Here is a 23,239-nt window from a genome sequence, read left to right on the forward strand (position 1 = left end):
AGGCTTTTATTAAGGAACAATACTGAAGAGACATCTTAACTTAGGAGGGCTTCGTGAATCTGGCCTTGCATGCGCCTATCACAGGAACGTGCTCTAGATTTCAGTATCCAATCTTCCCTCGTCTATCAAAGAGCTCACAAAGACCTTCGCACTGGCTTTCTGAAATAATATAATTTTTCACTCATTGTAAATTGCAACATCAAATGAGAGAGGGATCTGTCCCGATCGCTGGCATAAACAACACAAAACTTAATGGCACTTAACATAAATCATTGTAAACCGTAAAATGGATAATACTTCAGGATTCTAAATTTGTATTTGTCATGTTCTCATCTATTATGATCCGTTTGCAATATGAAAATGACTTAAATGACGAACCCCTCTGCCAAATGCAATAAACCATTTTATTTTTTTAAATTTACTTGGCAAGTTCTTTTTCTAGTGCCCTCGTTTTCATTATATATTTTCGATTAAAGAAATCAACGTTTATTCTAAGACTTCCAGATTAACCGATAACAAAATTACATGGCAACAAATACTCTTAGTAATCACAAGGGACCAAGGGGAATAATATCAACTTGTCTTTGCTGACGTCGAAAAAGTGAAACGAGAGCTCTTTTAAAGTCTGGCATTCTGACTGCATATAAAATAGGATTGACAAGGGAGTTTGCAAAAAACAAAACGGTGAAAGCGTGGCCAAGATGAAGCCACACCCGGTAAGAAATAAAGAAAGGTAAATAGACCGACAGGACAGTAAATATCGCAATTGGTATCCACAGCAGTAAGGATACCACAGTCACAATGAACAATGTTTTGGTTAGTTTTCTTTCTCTACTGGCTGCACCATGGTGTTGAGGATGAGCCCCACAAGAAATTTTGACAGCAATGGACACATAAGAAACACAAATGACAAATAAACAAAAAGCATCGAATAAACTCCAAATATAGTCAGAGCTCACCAAGTTGCGAAGAAAATAAACAGCAATTGTAAACAGCCCAGATGTAACCCAAATGATTGTAATAAGAAATCCAAATACCCACTTTTTAAAAATACGATGTCTGAAAGGACGAAGCGTCGCGTGCGCTCTTTCTAACGAGATCGCCGCAAGGTTTGTCAGAGAAGCTGCAAGAAACAACAACAGTATGTCCACGAAAGCAAGTCTTCGGGTATCCCATAAGGAGCATAATCGTTCTAATTCCACAAATAGTGTGATTTCTGAACATCCTCCCACAAACATATCTGCAACTGCCAGGTTGATCACCAGGTACATGCTTCGCTTACGAAGACTGCGGTTTTTGATAAAAACAATAATTGTGAGAATATTAAGTGTTACTATAACAACAGACTCGGTCATGAATACTGCAAGCCAGGCAATGCACTCAGATGAAGAGAGCTCCAGGAAACTTGTCTCATTTTGTGTTCCGTTTTCTTGGTTAGAAACATTAACCATCTCTCTGAAATAAAATAAAGCGAAAGGATTGTATCATAATGAATTGTTTCTTTGTTGATTTATAGCTGTTTGGCAAAAGTGTCTACATATTCATAGGTTTGTAAATGGAAACCGAAGTAATGCTACTAAGCCAGGTAGCATTCACTATCCATGGCCACCTTTCTTCCAGCTGTAGAATCTGGTTATTGCACTGTAATTTTACATTATAAATTTCAAAGAAAAGAAACAGTGACTGTCATAATTCAGTCATAATTTGTCTTCTCATCATATGGATATTTTTAGTTTTATTGATGGTCATGTTAGAATTTGACATACATTGTATTTTTAGCTCTCACATTTCTATGTACACTTCCTATTACATGGTATTAGTTTTATAATAATTTTTTAGATAGAGAGCCACAAGTTTATTAGTTACCTCGACTATTCCGTTCCACCCTCTCTAAATAAAGTGTATTATTAGTGGTGTGACTAGCCAGTGATCCCAGAAACACATTCAATATTAACTCTTTTGAAGGCAAGCGCAAAGAAAAGTTCAAAACATTTTGCCTGTCCAATTTGTGCACGCGTTTCACAGGGGCGAAAGTTATGCTTCGTTCGACATCATATAACAGTCGTTAGCTACCGATCACTGATTGCGCACGATGTTACATTAAACACGCATTAATACGTTTTCTTATTTTGCAAGGAAAAGTTTCAAATGTCGTTTCCGATTACAATAAGCTGCCATTTGTCCATTTGCAACATTAATGTCACAGTTACTAGGAAATGACTATTTTTTCAGGAGCTGCTGCATGATCTAAGTGTGCCAGATACTATTCAAGACTTGTGACAAACTACTTTAAATAAAAACTAAATAACCTAAAAAAAAAAGACCTTTCAGAATAATGATTTTTCATTACATACCTTAACATGAAGCAAAAATCCGACTCGTCAGTGCTGGAAATAATTCTGAAAAAATACTTCCCTCTGCAACGGGAAATGTATGTTAAATTCAATATTTATATATATTTTTGTAACATGACAAAGAAAAGTTAGTGATACTTAGATTTCTGGTCTCATAATTGTTGCTTTTTTGTTACTAGAGAACTGATTGTTTTCATAACTACTAAGGATATAACATGAAAGAAAATAAAGTTGAATCAATAAAGTGGACCGTTAAATCCAAGATGGCGGCTGTACATTTTTCCTCAATGCCTTGGGAACCTAACACAGCCAGTAGGCACAAAGGAAGCCATATTTTTTTGCGACATTCCTTTATCTACCAAGAAAATTGTGTATGCTAGGTTTTAAATTTATAGAACTTTTCTGCGTGTTTTAATTTGTGCTTTTAGGTTTTTCATACGCTAGGGATTTTGGGTAAATGCACCAGTCACCATATTTTTCGGTGTGGTAGTTTAACATTAAGGCTATGTCTACACTATGCTGTATTGCATTTTACGCGAACAGAATAATTCTCCTGGACTCCAATCCTCGCTCCTCGTTGTTGACTGCCGTTTCGGTTCGATTCTCTCTTCGGCGCAACTCAAGAAAGTGTTACGAAAACCTATCCGATATGTAACGATTCACTTTGAAGACCGAAGCAACGCATCATCGCTCCAGCACAAAAATCGATACGAAATCGACGTTTTGTGTGTGAACGCTAGCAATATCCGATATGTTTTTGGTGACGGCACAAGAGCTATCCGGTTTAGCTTTACCCGCGGGCTGGTATATTCAGTTATAGCGGCGGAGAAGCCTTGAGCAATGTTAGCCACGAAATTTAGCCTCCGCCTAGACTTGTTATAAGTCGACTTCTTATGGCGCCGAAAAAGAGCATTACTAGCGACGGAATCGGGAAGAAAGAAAACCAAAAGGGACTTCGGGACAATCTTCGACAAACATCCCGTCAGCTCCGCGAGCTAATTAACCTGAATCCGGTGTAAAAGATACGAAGTATGAACAAACATGCTGTGATGAATTATCCTCAACAAGTTAGCAGGTGTCCTGAGCTTTTCTAAAAAGTCCTGTGAAAATAGAACGCCCTCGTTTTGGACAAGGAGATTTCTCAAGGAAACTAACTAGTTTGACAAGTTTTGTTGCCCGTATGCACTCAAGAATATATATAACGTTGTATAATAACTTGGAAATACGCAAAACTGCTACTTTTTTACTCTAGCAATCTTCTCGAGATGCAAATTTTTCCTTATAAAGATTTAAGTTTCCACAGCTGTTTTGCCTGTTATTTAGCAACCAAATTCTGAACTACACAAGAGAATAAAAAAAGGCTGTCGCATTCTTACTCGTTGTTAAGAAAAACTAGCAAGCTCATGTGCAAGCAGGTCTTATTCTGGTACCACCGTCGTATCTAAACAACACTTTAGTGTTCGTAACATCTTAAAAAACAGACAGCTGACTTGGTGTTCTTCATCGAGTTTTCTGAGTTCCCTTAGCTTAAATAGCTTACCTGAGTGAAGGTTACTGAGCAGTGGTGATTTTTGTTCGGAAATCAGGCGTAGAAAAGCGCTTTCAAAATGTAACTCGATAAAGAAAAACTGAGTAAAGGGTAATTAAGCAGGATACGTGCTGTGAATAATGTAAGCCGGTAATAATAGTTTCCTGTTTTAATCTCTTACCTCTCTGCGTAAACAGATGCTTGTCAATCACTTGCACGAGGCCTGGTTGACATCAGCGATATAACAACTTAAAATATAAAGAGAAAAAAAAACAGATCTTTTCTCTATGTTGTTATGCCCATGTCATTATGTCATTATGTCGTTATGTTGCTAGTGTAAACCAGGCTTTACACACTGGCATAGAGAACATACAGGCCCGTAGCAAGGCTAAAAGAACTGAGGGGGCTTAGCAAAATGGTTAAACAAAACTACACCCCCCCCCCCCCCCCCGCGTCACAAGAAAAAAAAGACTGATTAGGGATTTTCGAGAACATCAAAAAAAAAAAGAAAAAACAACCAGTAGATTTACTAAGTAAAACAATAACTTTGCACCTGCATCACACTTTTTGGTACATTATTTTGCCGTTTCTTTTACGTGCACTACCATGTGAAGTTTCCTAATTTCACGATTGAAGGAGGACGTAAGCAAACGACGACAAATTTTTCTTTCTCTTTTAAAATTTGGCTTAAGCTGGACAGTAAGAATCCGACTGTGGGAGAATTTTTTCTCTGGCTCTTGAGAGGGGGTATCTGTAAAACGGGGACCGGATGGCTGCGGATGGCGGATGCGGATGGCGGATGGGAAAATACGGATGGAAAAATGCGGATGACAAAATAAAAAAAAAAATGAAAAAATAAAATTAAATTAAAAGTATAAACAAGAAGAAAAAAATTGAATGGAAAATGACAACAACAATTAAGAAAGGACTAACGTTACAATGTCATAAAACGTGTGCACATCATTTCCGAAAATTCTAGGGAAACTTGATGGTTTTCCGAAAAACCTCGAAAAGTCTAGGAGATCGCTAGGCGAAAACTTTCGAAATTTTTAGGGAACCTTCCATCCAAACAGATATTTTCCTGAAATATTCCTTTGGGTGCCCCTGTACATTCTTTTCTAGTTTCCAATAAACGTTCTGTGCGCTTTTTTGTTTTTTTCAACGGACTGAATTCCTGTAACGTTTGCCATCCGCCGAGGTGGCGTCTTAAATAATGACAAGGTCTATGTGATAAGTGACGGCCAAGTCGCCGTTGCGTGCGGGAGACTCGTGAGATTAATGCAAAGCTGTGAGCAAAGATTAAAGCGTTTTCAATGTACCGTATGAATCTGTTTTGGCTTTTTTTCCCGAGAACGTTCAGCCATTTACAAAAATTGCAACCGATCAACCACATGATCATTTCGGCGGGAAAAATACCACAGTTGAGAAACCATAATGAAAATCGAGGTCCCGTTCCTACGAGAGCCACAGGCGATCCAAACATGGCTGCAAATATAGGGTTTGATAGAGGAGCGCTAGTGATAGATTCAATAACATAGTTATACCTGAACATTCTCAATGAAAAAGTCGCACTTTATGGCGTTTGAGTGTGTGTGTCTTTTTCTGAGTTAACGCCATTTAATCGATTTTTTTTATTCCCGGTTTAATAGAAGAAATACGAGTGAAAAACCGGGAAGCAAAGAAAGCGATTCAACGAACGGAACGCAAGGAGTATGAAGACTACCGACTAAAAGCAAATTGATGATTGGTTTAGTGGTCTCTTTAAGCCCCAGCGCCGTTCTTTGTTTACTGGCGGTTTTTTTCGGGTAACGTTAGTCCTTTGTTAATTGTTGTTGTTATTTCCATTCATTTTTTTTTCTTCTTGTTAATCTATCTATTTATATATTTATACTTTCTAATTTATTTCATTTTTTCATTTTTTTCATTTTTTTATTTTATTTTGTCATCCGCATTTTCCCATCCGCCATCCGCCATCCGCCATCCGCAGCCATCCGGTCCGCGTTTTACAGATACCCCTTGAGAGGACATATCTGTGTGTCTTTCGACGACGCGCGAACACTAAATTGTTATACACTAAGGAGGTCTAAGGACGTTTGTATGCTATAAATGAGCGGATGTCTTAGAAAACAAGTAGTTTATTTCAACAACTTTTAGGGCTTAAGATTTGTTGATTTCGATCCATTTTTGTTCTTATTTCCGATTCACAAGGTAGGAGTACCTGTGTTGTTGTTGTATATAAAAACAAACTGTGAGCGAAGGAAACTGCAGGTAGTAAACAGATTTTTGAAGGGTTGTGAAAAGGTATTTGCAGCGTCAGAGTTCAAGACTGATTACTGCACATTAATTTGGTTTAATTATTTACTTTTTGGCAACTTGTTTTGTAACTTCCAAAAATTCTGGGGGGGCTCAAGCCCCCTCTGCCCCTCCCCCTGCTACGGGCCTGACAAGTGTCACACGATATTTACACTGATTACCAAGAGTGACATGTTCGTTTAATTCAGAGTGTCCATTTGTTCTTTGATATATGCAAATGAGGCAAAATGTAACCAATGACGTCAGCAAAAATTATCCTATTGTTTCTTAATTGGATAGTTTTTATTTTATTGCAATTTCCCACTATTATATATTTTTTTCATATTATCACGTTTTCCCATATAATGGATACCCGCTGATATTATCCTGTCGTCATAGGAAAACAGACTATCGATGTTGGAAGCTATTAAAACTTCCGTTACAGCTGTTCCAAGGCCGCTAGTTAATATTAAACTTGAGTTAAAAGCTTTTTCTTTAAATTTGTCATAAGTTCAGGCCTCGATAGTCATGTTTGAGGGTTCTTACTCACACATGTCCATCACAACTGTACTGAATTTATCTCAAAAATCGTTCCTTTTATTTGTTGTTAAATTCGAAGTTCTTTTTATTTGCCCCCAAAAACCGTTTTGTTGAACTATTTTCAAAAATAATATTCAAAAGTTCCAGCGAATTTTTATTTTAACAAAAATTGGGAAAGTTCGTGCCCGGTGGCCCGTTTTAAATTATGCAAATTAGTACATTTTAAAAACTCGCGTTCAAGACAAGGGAACGTTTTCTCGAGATGTTATTTTCACAATCGTTTTTACATCCCTCGTGCTTGCTTCTGAACTATATTTTATTTTGACCTGAACATTATTTCATTCGAAGTTGCCAACGTAAAGAATACAATGTTTGCTATTCCTTGGATAGAGTGATTTTTGCCATATTTCAGATGACCATATCATCGGGGGTATACGAATATGCTGCTAATAATTAAAAATAACTTTTTTCAACAGGCAGCTTTTCTTATTTATCATGTTAAAATATTTTGTTTGGCCCGTGAAAACGGAGCGCGCTTGGTCGAGATGTGTTGAATGCACTTTGGCACAATTCGCCATTTCAGTATGTACTTCATGTTCGTCCCGTTTGCAGGCGTCAGTACAGTTCACGGAAGCTTTTAGATAAAAGCCAAGGTCTCTGGTTTCATCTTATGCTTTTATACACGTAAAATACCTAGCTTTAAACTTGAGTGTTCCCCATATTAGCATTAAGTTATCAAATGATTCTTTTCAGGTGAAATTTTCGGGTTTGTATTGAGACGTTCAAGGGAGATCAAACAGCCTTCCCAGGGAAAAAATACCCTGTCTCTCATTTCATGCTACACTTGCAAACTACCGTTATTTTAAGCTAGTAAGTGTAAATGCTCCCTTTTTACGTGACCTAAAATAGAATAGGCTTTATCACGGTTTTCGACGCCATTTTGACGGGTAGGCAAACACGCTTGAAATAACAGTGTTTGTATGGAAATCCGATGTCAAATAATTTTCATAAAACATCGCTTCTGGAAAATTCATCTGTTGGAAACTTTTGGCACTAGGAAAAGGATTTTAAGGACAAAATTGGAGGGATGTAGCTGTGACAGAAAGCGTCCAGTCGTGTTTTGAACTTTCCATACATTTGTCTGTATAGCGAACCAGCCGAGAGCTGCTACTAAAAATAGTTCGCGGAAAAAAATACAGGGAAATGTATGGATAGTTCAAAACACGACTGGACGCTTTCTGTCACAGCTACATCCCTCAAATTTTGTTCTTAAAATCCTTTTCCTAGTGCCAAAAGTTTCCAATTCATAAATTTTTCAGAAGCGATGTTTTATGAAAATTCTTTGACATCGGATTTCCATACAAACACTGTTATTTCAAGCCTCTTTGCCTACCCGTCAAAATGGCGCCGAAAACCGTGATAAGGCCTATTTGTTTAAATATTGCGAATGAAGTCCACAAATCGCGCACCGACGTAAATGTAAACATCAGCCGTTTCTCGACTTGCCACATGGATAAAACGCTTCCGTTGTTTTACCTTTGTATACACTTATCACCAGAAAGTAGAAACAAAAAATCTTCTCTATGCCCATCTGTATAAATACACTTGCCAATCAAGCTTCGTTTTTCTGTGTCTTTGTCGAAAATACTGAAGAAATAGTGCTACATTGTTACAGAATATTTGACTCATTTTATCACAACCGGATAATACGACTGAAAACTCTAGATATAAAGAAATGCTCTTACTTGTGTGCAATCGTTACTCACATTATATTTGGCGATATCACATCTCCGAGGCAAGGCTGAAAATTGCCTCAAATTCCGCAAAGTTTTGTACTTGGCGAAGTACTTTCATTACGTGACAAGAAATGTGATACGCAAGCGCGCGAAAAGGACAGAAATAAACTATGTCAATATTTGCGCTTGTGATGACAGTGTGAAAATAATTCTTGAACTTTACGACAAGAAGAAATTAAGGCAAGTCAAGGTCTGTAACGTATATTTGATTGCCGGATCATGTATTCACCTCAAACAAAAAGCTAATCTATTTAGGAGAGTGAAGTTTGTTTTTCTCTATGGCACCTGACCGTGCGGATCAAGGTGAAAAGATGCGCAAGATTTGCAATGTGTTATGCTTAATCGATGAAAAAACGACATTTACTCGTACCTAAAGGCACAAAAGATCGGGCCCTATGAAGAAATTCAGGATTAAATAGTGTTGTTGCTAGAAAGGGCAGGTAAAGTTTTTTCATTTGAGTGAAACTGAGAGCATGAAAGAACATTTTATTTCCTTTTCTGATTTTCCCCTATTTTGCTTTGCATTACTTGATTTTACTCCAGAAATCATAATTTACGATTGTAACTTTCCATTCGTCTTTATGTGCTCTCACCACCGAGAGAGGTACGGCCTTCGTTGGAGAAGTGGAAAAGTTACAAATCTTTAATGACGAAGGGAGACCGAGAAATGAACAGCAAAGAATCGTTGTTCATTGCCAATACATATGCGTTATTGACCAAGCGTGAGGTCAAGATGGCTGGATATTGGCCAAGTTCTTTTTTTGCGTTTTTATGGACCGAGACGAAGTCGAGGTCCATAAAAACGCAAAAAAAGAACGAGGCCAATATCCAGCCATCTTGACCGAACAAGCTTGGTCAATAAAGGATTTATTATATGGCTTTACCATCAAGTTAAAACTACAATAACAAAACAAAACACGACATGAAACTGCTCTACTCGGAAAGAAATTCTTCATAGCCGGCCGGTGCAAGATTTATTTTCAGTGCACCTTTGGATTAGCATGTAATCGTGGAAAACAAGGAATCCTAAATTATCTTAGGGCTCTAACTTTATAATGGCTTAAAGGAAGTGTACAATTATCGAGAACGAAAGATGTAGATTTTCGCAAGAGCGGGAAGATTTGAATAGAATCCGGCAAACTCGCCATTTTCAGGCGATCGCGCGCGGTGGCGTAAATAATAATTTTTTAAACAGTTTTCGGCTTCCAATCATTAATTCTTGAATGAAACAATAGATTTTGAGATTATATCCAAACATAAGCCGAAAAAAAGAGCAGGTAAACCAGAAAACTGGGCGAAACTTTGACAAGATTTTGTTGTTTACAACAAACAAGACGCGGCTGAATTAAAAACGTGAGCTTCTTCGGCGAACTTAAAAAAAAAGAAAACTTTCCTGAACTGCTTTAAACACTAACCGCAACTTCCACTACGCTATGATTTAAATACAGTCATTGCAAACCTAGAGAACTTATCAATTTGACACTCGACTTGAGACGATAAGTTTTTCAAAATCAATTCTATCCAAAATACTACACGTAGAGCAACTCACCGGTTCAACTCACATTCATTGTAGCTGAAACAAAGTTTTCACTACACCAGGACGATTCCATTCTCTTTCCTTTCCTTTAGGTAAATGTTGAGATTTTACCGAGCTTTTTAGTGAGCGTTTTCCCCCAAAACAATAATAATTTTTTAAACAGTTTTCGGCTTCCAATCATTAATTCTTGAATGAAACAATAGATTTTGAGATTATATCCAAACATAAGCCGAAAAAAAGAGCAGGTAAACCAGAAAACTGGGCGAAACTTTGACAAGATTTTGTTGTTTACAACAAACAAGACGCGGCTGAATTAAAAACGTGAGCTTCTTCGGCGAACTTAAAAAAAAAGAAAACTTTCCTGAACTGCTTTAAACACTAACCGCAACTTCCACCACGCTATGATTTAAATACAGTCATTGCAAACCTAGAGAACTTATCAATTTGACACTCGACTTGAGACAATAAGTTTTTCAAAATCAATTCTATCCAAAATACTACACGTAGAGCAACTCACCGGTTCAACTCACATTCATTGTAGCTGAAACGAAGTTTTCACTACACCAGGACGATTCCATTCTCTTTCCTTTCCTTTAAATAAATGTTGAGAGTTTACCGAACTTTTTAGTGAGCGTTTTCCCCCAATACAACGAGAAAATCGAAGAAAACCTGCGTTGTTGTTGGGATTAAACTTTCGATGCCAAGCGGACGGGCAATTGGTAATCCCGAGCGGGCAAGATAGCTCCATCTTGCCCGCTCGGGTAGCCAATCACAGCGCAGAATTTGACTCATCTTGCCCGCTCGCGGAGCCAGCCGTATAATAATGTGGGTTAACACCAACCAATGCCTTATGAAGACCACATAATTTGAATAATCACTAGACTCTGGAGCACGCTAGGAAGATTTAACAATGACAACGTCAGACTTAGCCTCCCACTCAGACGTTCGTCACGCGCTGGACAGGAACGCGTGACGAACCCCATAGAACGTCTGAGTGGGAGGCTATATCAGACTTGACCAGTGACGCCTGACGATATTGAAAACACCGTCCCTTAGGCCAAACACGAAAATCTGAAAATACCGGTCGTGCCCCATGTCCTGTGACACCAATGCGCCCGCCAGAAAATAAGATCTAAAAATTTCAACCTCTTTCAGGTGCTGACGCATCCTCAATTAAGGTTCAATTTCCTTTCATAATTTACCATTAAGCTACGTAGAGCCTTATTTCTCTGAATGTAGATTCCATTACTTTCGAGCGAGCATTACAGGTAAGTGCGGATTGCCATACTAGACACGAAAGAGGATTTTCCTCGTGCCAGAAACCTATCTCTCTCGACTACCTCTGAGAGGGAAAGAACCTGCATGCTATACTTAGTAGCGTATTTGTTAACGATTATCACCAAATGCATTTGCTCTATGCTTCTGATCAACTTGAGTTTTGACTGCCATGTTCCACCCCCACCCCATCTCCCTTCCCGCCTATATCCCATCAAATAATAGCAAAAACGCATCAAAAAAAAAAAAGAAAAAGAAAAACGACAAAGGTAAAACCTCAGTCGCGGTGGTTTTTTCAGCATCTTAATCCTTCTTATTTTGGAATTTTATTCCTACTTCATCTTTTTTCATTTCATGCGCAAATGTTGGGAATTGTCCTACTGGTGAAACGCCTGTAATATTCGTCACGCAACCTCAGCCGAGTGACAACTGGCTTCAGGCCCGTAGCAAGGCTAAAACAACTGAGGGGGCTCAGCAAAATGGTTACACAAAACTACCACCCTCCCCCCCCCCCCCCCCCGGATGCCTTAGAAAACAAGTTGGTTATTTCAACAGCTTTTCGGGCTTAAGATTGGTTGATTTTGATCCATTTTGGTTCTTATGTCTGATCCACAAGGTAGGAATACCTTTGTTGTTGTTGTTGTTGTTGTTGTATATAAAAACAAACTGTTAGGGAAGAAAACTGAAAGGTAATAAACACATTTTTAAAGGGCTGTGAAAAGGCATTTGCAGCGTCAGAGTTTAAGACTGATTGCTGCACATTAATTTGGTTTAATTATTTATTTTTTGGCAAACTGTTTTGTTACTTCCAAAAATTCTGCGGGGGCTCAAGCCCTCCCCCCCCCCCCTCCCTGCCCCTCCCCCTGCTACGGTCCTGGGCTTAGACTAGTTGACAACGATTGAGGAAGGAAAGGACAAACAGTTTAGCTTGCTTAATAAAGAATCTGACGCCTTCACATGTAATCTACTACAAATATCTGTACTTCAGACAAGTCGGAGCATTTAAATTCCTCAAAGTCGGACTATAAATTAAGATTGTACAGGCTTATCTTAAAATTCGCTCAGCCCTTTCGTCAGCAATAATGCAAAATGATGTTATGTTTTTCCAGTTAACATTTTATTACCATCAGTGATTCATCTCAAACAGACATTAAAGCTAGGTTTGGCTGTAATTGTATTTTAACAAGTTAACCTGAAAAGAATTTTTTTTGTTTGTTTGTTTCATTCCTGGTGAACGTCCCGGCATTGATTAAGCGTAACACATTGCAAGTATTGCGCTTCTTTTGAGCTTGATCTGCATCTCTTAAGCTTTGATCCATGGCGAAAGACAAACTTTAGTCTCCTAAATATATCAGCTTTTTGTTTGAGGATAGTATTGAAAAAATACCGCATTGATGTTTTGATAGTTTTTAATTTGTTGACTTGATTTAAGTTAATTTCGGTTTTACTTTTCCTGTAATATTGTTGATGAGAATCCGGCACAGACAACACAGGGTGGATCTCGGGGGAGGAAAACTACATGATTACCGTTTCAGTCCATCAGATATACCTTGTAGACTTTGACTTGCCTCAATTTCTTCTCGTTGTAATTTCAAAAATTATTTTTACACTGTCATCACAAGCGCAAATGTTGACATAGTTTATTCCTGTTCTTTTCGCGCGCTTGCGTATCACATTTCACTTGCCACGCAATGAAAGTTATTCGTCTCGTACAACACTTTGAATCTCTAATATGCGGAATTTCAGACAATTTTCAGCCTTGCCTCAGAGATGTGATATCGCCAAATATAATGTGAGTAACGATTGCAGACAATAAGGGCATTTCTTTATATCTAGTTTTCAGTCGTGTTATCCGGTTGTGATTGAATGAGTCAAGTAGTCAGTAAAATGTTGCACTATTTCTTCGCTATTTTCGCAAACACAGAGAAAAAGTAAGCTTGATTAGCAAGTGTATTTATACAGATGGGCAAAGAGAAATTTTTTGTTTCTACTTCCTGGTGATGAACCTATACAAAGGTAAAACAACGGTAGCGTTTTATCCATGTGGCAAGTCGAGAAACGGCTGAGAAACGATCAGTTTTCAGTTTTTGTGAATAGTTTAAACAGTGACTTTGAACGTTTATTTCGTTTCTATTCATTTCATCGCTATTTGTTAAATTCGAGTGATTTCTAGTCAGCGGTCGTTACTGTAGTCTAGTCTCGTCATTGCTTACGTCACGACTCGGGAAAGTACTGAACAAGTTTTTTCTCCCCGCCATGTTTGTAACGCTGTCGAACCAAAGTGAAATATTGTTGAGTTCCTAACACTGTTGTATTTCTTGCTTCCACACAGTTTTCTTGTGGTGGACTTCATTCGCGATATTTTAAGCAAATTCTGTGTTGGGTCACGTAGAAAGGGAGCATTTACACTTTCTAGCTTAAAAATAACGGTAGTCTGGAAGTGTAGCATGATATGAAAGACCGGGTATTAATTTCACTGATTTCAAGTTGTTTCCCTGGGAAGGCTCTTTGATCTCGCTTAAACGTCTCAATACAAACTCGAAAATTCCACCTGAAAAGAATCATTTGATAAATTAATGGTAAAATGGGGAGCACTCAAAGTAGTGAGGGGGGGACCAGTTAGGCCTCTTTTTCGCGGGGGAATCTCATTAATACGCGGGGGCATAAATTAACGACGATGACGTCACCGCCCATTGTCTTGATCACGCATTATAGGATGACGTCATATTTAAGTTTAGTCTTACCAACAGGTTATGAACTGGTTTGACAGGTTGATCAATGATGTCATGCTCTATTTTTAACTTATGGCAGTCATGGTCGGTATTACCGGTTTGACAGGTTTTTGAAGTATTTATTTTTGGACACATGACATCATAAAGTATATTACATACATACTTTATTGTATAGCTCCCCTTGGGGGGTTTTTCTGTCATACATGAAAATAAAAATAATAATAATGAAAACTATTTACATTTGGATGATAATATAGAGAGAAAAAAAAAATACGATAATAAAAAAAAACCATGAATTAAAAAATTCTTAAAAATTCTTTTTTTAAAAAAAACGCTACGTTTTCCCGTGTTTCTGATATGCTTCAATAAATGATTGTAGATTTATTTTGCTCCACGGAAGATGAAAGCCCTTTGGCCTTTTGCAAGCCTACACTAGGGTAGTGTGAGGTCATTATTTTGCCTGGCGTTCCTTTGGTGAATTTTTGAACGGTGTTGAAGTCATTCTCGAAGATAACCGGGAGTTAGGTTGTTCATTCATTTGTATACAGTAGTCTATTTTCATTGTCCGTAAGCGTATGAAAAAGCGATTACTGCCAAGCACATTATTCACGAATTGTGAGTTTCAGTAATAATCATACATTTTCAGTGATTCTATTTTGGATGAATTTGATCGAGATTATGTGATTTTGTTGGTTATAACAGATGAAATCAGACATCAGACATCAGACGCGTGTTTCGATTCACGCACCGTTACTTAAGCTATTATGTTAATTAAGTTGCGCTTTGTCGGGGATTAAACAGTAAAAACAGTCTTTTGTTGTCTTTTGTTTACCAGATTGCTCCGAATAAGAATATTATTACGGTTGATCGATTCCTGGCTGCTTAAATTAATTTGCATGTTATGTTTGGCGCGCACTGAAAAAAGTAAACACGGTCAGAATTTACTGAAAATTCTTTATTTAAATCGTTCAACAATTCAAGTACAAAGCAAAGTTCTTATGACGGCGTTAATCATCTTTATCCTCGTCATCGCTAGGGGGATAGAATGTCATTTTTGATGTCCTTTCATCCTTGTGTGTGATTGCGCCACAATCATAACATCGACGGAGAGATTCCTTGGCGTGCTTTCGTTCAAGAGGAATCTTGTGATCACATATAGGGCAAACTTTACAGTTATCTTCCCAAAAGCACTTAGGACATTTCATGACTACGGTATCATATCCATGTGAACTGTTGCAGTGTCGGCACGGATCATGAACTTTTGCCTGAGCTATCGTTGAATTTTAAACTGAGTCACTACTATTCTCGGCCTCTTCTTCTTCCCAATCACTTTCCAGGCCGCTGTTATGAGACTCTTCAGGTTGGCTATTTTCAGAACTGCTTTCCTCCTCTTCACTGCTGTCCGACAAGTTTTTATCATTAGCCTCATTACCTGATTCGTCCTCTTTATCCTGGTATCCTCTTTCTTTTTCTAACAAATCGCTTAGAAGTTTTTTATTTTTGATCAGTCGCTTATTCACTCCGAGCTCTGCTAGTCCATCTAGGAAAGTATTGAGCGCACGGGGTTTGGCGACATCTTCGTTATGAGGGAGTAACACATACTCGACCAGCTCTGAGATGTTTGTTACTGGTATTGCGCGCTGGTTTCGGAGTAACAGTCCACTAGGTGTCCAGAACAAGATATTTTTAGAAGCAGCCATACTATGCAATAGTTCAGAAGCGTGCTTTCTGGAAACGGCGTTGGAAAGGTTGTTCAAGACATCTTTTATTCTTGGTTCTTCATTCTCGCTTTCATCATCAGAACTTTCGCTTTCTTCATGTTCACTCTCGTGTTCTTCTTCAACCAAATCTATCTTTCTCTTCATATTGATCAGCACTCGTTAAAAGAGAGACACAAATGACCAAATTTCAGAATCCACGGTCTCTTTTATAACATAAGATACCACAAGCTACTAATTGCAGGGGTCAGTAATTCTTGTATAAACCCACTGCCCTCTTGCACAAGGGTGCGTTTCTTTGTCTTGTAAGGAACATTTCGCTGAGCAAGATTTAGAAGAGCATCCTTATGCGAACGCAATATGGCCCTAACTTCTTCAGACACTGGTATGTTTTCTGTAAGTACGTTATAAATAACTTGCAATAACGCATGCAACTGTTGTGGAGTAGCTGTTCTCAAGAGAAACTGACGCTGCTTGGAAGGGCAATCAGAAAGGAGCTGAAGGAAACCTCGGTTGTTCTTTACAACGCGAGACATGATCATGGAATGAGTTTAAAAAAGTAAGTTCCCCCTTTTATTGTGTAGGGTGTGGGAGAAGCAATAGACTTGAGGAGAAGGAAAACACTAGAAATAAGGAGGAGGAAAAACAATAGAAGGAGGAAGGAAGAGGAGGAGAAGGAGGAGGAGGAGGAGGAGGAGGAGGAAGAGGAGGAGGAGGAGGAGGAGGAAGAGGAGGAGGAGGAGGAGGAGGAGGAGGGGGAGGAGGGAAAATAACAGAATTGAGGAGGAGGAGGGAGAGGAGGAGGAAAAAACAACAGAATTGAGGAGGAGGAGGAGGAGGAGGAGGGGGAGAAGGAGGAGGAGGAGGAGGAAGAGGAGGAGAAGGAGGAGGGAAAACAATAGGGGTTAATTCTATATAAATGTGACACATTCGATGTCTTTTTCAGTTCACGTTAAGTCTTCACTGAGTTGACATGAGTTGGTTCTGTTCTTTCTGCGAAAAATCCTTTAGTAGAAAAGATAACATGCAAAGACATATGTTTAATAAGCACAATGAGTCGCCGAGTTTCACACCATTCAGAGCTATGCCGTTTTCTCCAGAAAAATGTCAGCGGTTTCGCTTCCAGCATCCTTTTACTTCCATGATTGCCGGGATGACGGGGTCTGGAAAAACGGCCTGGGTTCGATCTCTATTGCAACAAGCTTCAGAGACAATTCACCCTCCCCCGGAGAGGATCGTTTGGTGTTATTCACAATGGCAGCCTGCGTACACAGAAATGCTAGTCCCCATGCCACATATTGAATTCGTCAAGGGCATTCCTAAGGCTTTGGAGGAGGATTCCTATTTTAATGTAAACACACGGAATTTGATCGTGTTGATCGAATTGTGAACCTCTTTACTCGTGGTTCTCATCATCGTAATCTCAGTGTGATTTATATCGTGCAGAATCTATTCCATCAGGGAAAAGGTAGCCGCAGCATAAGCCTTAACAGTCACTACTTAGTCCTTTTCAAGAACCCCCGGGATAAACTTCAAGTGCTGACCCTGGCGAAGCAAATGTATCCCGGCCAAACGGATTTCTTTTTAAATCAGTACGAAGAGGCTGTGAAAAGACCTTTTGGTTATCTGTTGATTGATCTGAAAACCACTACCCAAGACAAATGTAGGTTGCGAACGAACGTTCTACCTAGCGAAGAACGATTTGATAACGTAGCGGTACCGGACAATATCTCGCAGGAACTACTACAGTACCTCAAACAACAGAACGTAATGACTCCCCCAGTAGTTCCAGTAATGAAGAAATTACAAGATTCAATGGATGGTCTTCTCTCACGATCAGACCTTGGAGATGACGAAAGAGCAAAGCATTACATGCAGCTGCAAAACAAGTATTTGACGTTTAAACAACAGTTGAATTCCAGACTCAAAGAATCAAATCTACCCTACTCTGAAGAACAGAGACAAATTTCTAGCAATCTAATGCCAGATCAAGAACCAGTGACTGTACAGGCGGCCGCTGTCCAAACGCCCATGGTTATACAGGCGACCGCTGCCCAAGAACCAATCGCAACACAAGCGACGCCCGCGGAAGCGTCACTTCCCTCGTCCATCTTAACACCCCCTCCCACAGTACCCTCACCTACGCAGAAAAGAAAAAAACCACCTCGAATTCGGTTTAAAAACTACCTGGATGATGATGATCGTCCCTCAAGAAGATCCCGGCGAACTCACAGAAATCATCCATATAAGGCTTCTCAAGAGGATGAATTTTAATTAAATTGTGGCGCAATCACACACAAGGATGAAAGGACATCAAAAATGAGATTCTATCCCCCTAGCGATGACGAGGATAAAGATGATTAACGCTGTCATAAGAACTTTGCTTTGTACTCGAATTGTTGAACGATTTAAATAAAGAATTTTCAGTAAATTGTGACCGTGTTTACTTTTTTCAGTGCGCGCCAAACATAACATGCAAATTAATTTAAGCAGCCAGGAATCGATCAACCGTAATAATATTCTTATTCGGAGCAATCTGGTAAACAAAAGACAACAAAAGACTGTTTTTACTGTTTAATCCCCGACAAAGCTCAACTTAATTAACATAATAGCTTAAGTAACGGTGCGTGAATCGAAACACGCGTCTGATGTCTGATGTCTGATTTCATCTGTTATAACCAACAAAATCACATAATCTCGATCAAATTCATCCAAAATAGAATCACTGAAAATGTATGATTATTACTGAAACTCACAATTCGTGAATAATGTGCTTGGCAGTAATCGCTTTTTCATACGCTTACGGACAATGAAAATAGACTACTGTATACAAATGAATGAACAACCTAACTCCCGGTTATCTTCGAGAATGACTTCAACACCGTTCAAAAATTCACCAAAGGAACGCCAGGCAAAATAATGACCTCACACTACCCAAGTGTAGGCTTGCAAAAGGCCAAAGGGCTTTCATCTTCCGTGGAGCAAAAAAAAATCTACAATCATTTATTGAAGCATATCAGAAACACGGGAAAACGTAGCGTTTTTTTTAAAAAAAGAATTTTTAAGAATTTTTTAATTCATGGTTTTTTTTTATTATCGTATTTTTTTTTTCTCTCTATATTATCATCCAAATGTAAATAGTTTTCATTATTATTATTTTTATTTTCATGTATGACAGAAAAACCCCCCAAGGGGAGCTATACAATAAAGTATGTATGTAATATACTTTATGATGTCATGTGTCCAAAAATAACTTCAAAAACCTGTCAAACCGGTAATACCGACCATGACTGCCATAAGTTAAAAATAGAGCATGACATCATTGATCAACCTGTCAAACCAGTTCATAACCTGTTGGTAAGACTAAACTTAAATATGACGTCATCCTATAATGCGTGATCAAGACAATGGGCGGTGACGTCATCGTCGTTAATTTATGCCCCCGCGTATTAATGAGATTCCCCCGCGAAAAAGAGGCCTAACTGGTCCCCCCCTCACTACTACTCAAGTTTAAAGCTAGTTATTTTACGTGTATAAAAGCATAAGATGAAACCAGAGACCTTGGCGTTTATCTAAAAGCTTCACGTGAACTGTACTGACGCCTGCAAAGTAACAGGAGGAACATGAACGGTACTGGAATGTTGAATTGTGTCCCCGTGCATTCCACACAACTCGACCCAACGCGCTCACTTTTCACAGGCCAAACTAAATATTTTAACATGACAAATAAGAAAAAATTCCCCGTTCAAAAATGTTCTTTAAGCAGCAGCATATTCGAATACCCCCGATGATATGGTCATCTGAAATATGGCAAAAATCACTCTATCTAAGGAATGGCAAACATTGTATTCTTTACGTTGGAAACTTCAAATCAAATAATGTTCAGGCCCCGGTTTTTCAAAGAGCGGATAACTTTATCCACTGGATAAGTCGCTATCCAGCGGAGCCGAATGTACTTCAACCAATGCTTTTGGCAAATTTTTCACACAATGCCATTCTTAAATTGGACATATATGCTTCTACCCTATTCACGATTTATAGGACTATCGGGAAAATCTTGCCCACATTTTATCTGCCAGATAGTGAACTATCCATTGGATAAAATTATCCGCCCTTTGAACAACTGGAGCCAGGTAGCGATAAAATATAGTTTGAAACAAGAAAGAGGGATGTCAAATAAAAATTGTGAAAACTTCAACTCGAGAAAACGTTTCCTTGTCTTGAACGCAAATTTTGAAAATGTACTAATTTGCATAATTTAAATCGGGCCATCGGGCACGTTTAGGCCGATTTCGAACTTTCTTAATTTTTGCTAAAATAAAAATTCGCTGGAACTTTTGAACATTATTTTTGAAAATAGTTCACCAAAAGGGTCTTTTGGGGCAAATACAAAGAACTTCGAATTTTCGCTTCTGTCGCTGGAGTTTTGAAAGTTACTGATAACGGCTTTTAAAAGAGAGTCGTAGCTTTTCGTGGATAATTTCTGTTCGTTTTTCTGGCAGTTTGTGCATTACTTCCCTTCGTTGAAATATCATCTTCTTCGGTATTTTTGTGATAAAAAATGACGTTTTTGTGGTCACAAAAAGGGTGTTATGAAGATTTCATATCCATCTGGAGGCGGCTGTTCATATAAAAGTTTGAAAAATGTCAATCATCTCAGCAACGCGAAGCTACAAACGACGAGGAGTAAGATTGTAGACAATGAACTGATCGCACGACATCAATCACAGCCTCAATAGGCCGATCAATTGGAACCTTCCACATCCCTACCCCCGGGTATGGGGAGTGGGAAATTTGAGCCGGATTTTTCTTTAGTTCTAAAGGAATTCGTGCGTGATTTTTGCGTAGTTTGAGCCCCAAACTGGTGTTTGGGAGTTTCTCATGGACAAGATTTGGCCTTTGTAAACGAATATTTGATTCAAAATAGTTTTTGAAGATCTCATGACTGAAGCAGGTGGCTGATGCGCAAGCCTGCGAGTCTGAAACTAATTATTTGTGCCAGCCAGAGACATTTTCTGTCGAGACCCTGATATTTCTGCCAAAACTTCTAAATGTGGACATAATGGCTCTTTTATAGGCTTGGTTACATGCGGTCTACAAACATACATAGCCATAGTTACACTCTCTATTGGACGTGTGAAAAACTGTATATTCTCGGCACGATGAATCGTTGATTCGAAGCTGATCTGATGAAACTTCATAGCCGAACAAAAAAATTTATAGCTTTATGACCCTTTAGTCATACCACGAATGTAAATCACTATGAGAGTGATGTATTATTCAGTCAGTGACAAAGGCTTACTCGGAGAAAGGTTCTCCCAATAGGAGTCGAGCCTATCACCTTCCGATCACTAGTTCGGATGATCCACCAATACAATTAACTTTATTTAAACTTGTCTTGCCCATTTACAACAGAGGATTTCGAAATAGGTTTCCATCGGTAGATTTTACAATGTGCGGTTCCGTTCGGAATAGCTGGATGCTTCATGTTCGCTTCGTGAAATGTCGAAATTCCAGAAAGTACACTTCACGTTTCCGTCTCTCGACGGGACACTTTTTATACCGCCTTAGAAATTTTTATACAACAAACTATAAAGAATGGGCTTTAAGACCATACTAGTTTTAACTTCGAATTACATCTACCAGTGGGCTTTCGTTGCTGTTAAATTTAGCTAAAATTATCTTATCCGTTAAAGCGCTGCAACTAGGGTAATTGTAACAGCCAAAAACAAGCAGTTTTCAACAGCTTTCTCAAAATAATTTAATGATTCAGGGAGATAAAGAGATCTGTTATGAGTTGACCAAAGTACATCAATAGATGTTATTGCGTTGATCTGCACGAGCGAAAAGAAAATGCATAATTTTATTGTAGTTTCGATGCCGCCGGAAGGCCAAAATGACGTTTTTCGAACTTTCTTAGATTTTGAAAAAACAAAAGCCGGCTTCAGGTCCTTTAAATAGTATTTTCGAAAATAACTTACTATAGAGGTTATTTGGGCAAAATATGAAGAAATTGAAAATTTCACGACGGACGCCGGATTCTCAATATTTACAGACAGTGGCTCTTAAAAAACAGACAGCTGACTTGGTGTTCTTCATCGAGTTTTCTGAGTCCCCTTAGCTTAAATAGCTTACCTGAGTGAAGGTTGCTGAGCAGAGGTGATTTTTGTTCGGATATCAGGCGGAGAAAAGCGCTTTCTGTAACTAGAAAAAGAAAAACTGAGTAAAGGGTAATTGAGCAGGATACGTGCTGTGAATAATGTAAGCCGGTAATAATAGTTTCCTGTTTTAATCATTTAACTTTCAGCGTAAACAGATAACGACATAAGAGCGAATTTACGCAAACGCAAAATAAAAATTTATATCGATGTTTTGTCGCAAATGCTTCGCCTCAGTTGCAACATTATAATTAGATTAAAGGACAAAACTAGCTAATGGCAGATAAATGGTCTTCATAAATTAAAAGTGCTTGGCAAAAGGAGCATTTTCGGAAAATTTGTGCGTGGCAGATTAGATATATGCTATAATAAAAACCCGGTGATATTATCCTGTCAATTGATGGTCGAAGTTTCCTGTAAAACTTCCGTTGCAGCTGTTCCAAGGCTGGCATTTTAAAACTTTTAAACCTAAAAGTTTGGTGTCAGTTCAAAGCCTTTTCTTGATTTGGTGGAATAAAACCTCAATAGTCATATTTTGGGGTTGTTATTTTCAGCTCATGTCCATCACAACCGTATAATTTTTCTCAAAAAATATTCCTTTCATTTTTGTTTTATTGAAGTCGAGGACAATTGCTGTTCGTTTCTGCGGCAATTTGTGCCCATGGTTTCCACTTTTTGGTCTTCGTTGAAATATCAGCTTCCTTAGCTTTTTGGTGATTAAAATGATATTTTTTTGGGACAAAAAATACAATGCTGTTTTGAATAGTCCATGCTGATCTATCTGGAACCTGCTGTTCAAATCAAAATTTGAAATATGCGCAAACGACTCACTTATTCGGTTAGTAGGCAAAGAACTGATCGCACGACATCAGCCTTAAGACTCGAGATTCTGTGAGGTGGCCATGGGGAATCGCGGGTACATCAAGGTACCCAAACACAGCGTACCTTAAGCGAAATAAGTATTAACATCCTGTATCTACACGCCCTCTTCTGCACTCTGATATTAGGCCTTGGCTGGAGACATCGAATTACCAAGGGCTGTACAGTCCTACACAGACTTGGCATTATAACTTGCACGATAATTTGTACAATTTAGCAGCAAAGTAAAATTAAATTCATTTCTTGCGTGGTATATTTATCGCTTTCATAATAAAAACTATCATTCATATTGACATAAAAACTAAACTCTTAAATTAGACTGAATCCTTCGTACGAAACGTTGATATCATTTATCAGTGATCTGAAAAGTCAGACAAACAACATATTCTTACTAACATGTAAAAGATACTTGAGGTGCATCACCAAGAGT

The 23,239-nt window shown here is 38.5% G+C and overlaps 1 protein-coding gene across 2 annotated transcripts; it reads right to left on the reverse strand.

Annotated features, from left to right (window-relative positions):
• Window positions 1-241: 241 nt before the first annotated feature.
• LOC146450824 (melanocortin receptor 5-like) lies at window positions 242-22,742 on the reverse strand. Of its 2 annotated transcripts, none has more exons than XM_085099935.1 (4): window positions 21,908-22,742; window positions 4,064-4,105; window positions 2,355-2,417; window positions 242-1,455 (listed from the first exon to the last, which is right to left on the reverse strand). In XM_085099935.1, the coding sequence occupies exons 3-4, from the start codon at window positions 2,360-2,362 to the stop codon at window positions 549-551; spliced, it is 915 nt and encodes a 304-aa protein (XP_084956061.1). In that variant the 5' UTR covers window positions 2,363-2,417; window positions 4,064-4,105; window positions 21,908-22,742; the 3' UTR covers window positions 242-548. The 2 variants fall into 2 exon arrangements, with proteins under 2 accessions (XP_084956061.1, XP_084956060.1); XM_085099934.1 differs by having other exon boundaries at window positions 4,064-4,130.
• Window positions 22,743-23,239: the final 497 nt, after the last annotated feature.

The sequence above is a fragment of the Pavona decussata genome, unplaced genomic scaffold (assembly GCF_977016875.1).
Source record: "Pavona decussata unplaced genomic scaffold, jaPavDecu1.1 SCAFFOLD_418, whole genome shotgun sequence".
Classification (NCBI taxonomy): domain Eukaryota; kingdom Metazoa; phylum Cnidaria; class Anthozoa; order Scleractinia; family Agariciidae; genus Pavona; species Pavona decussata.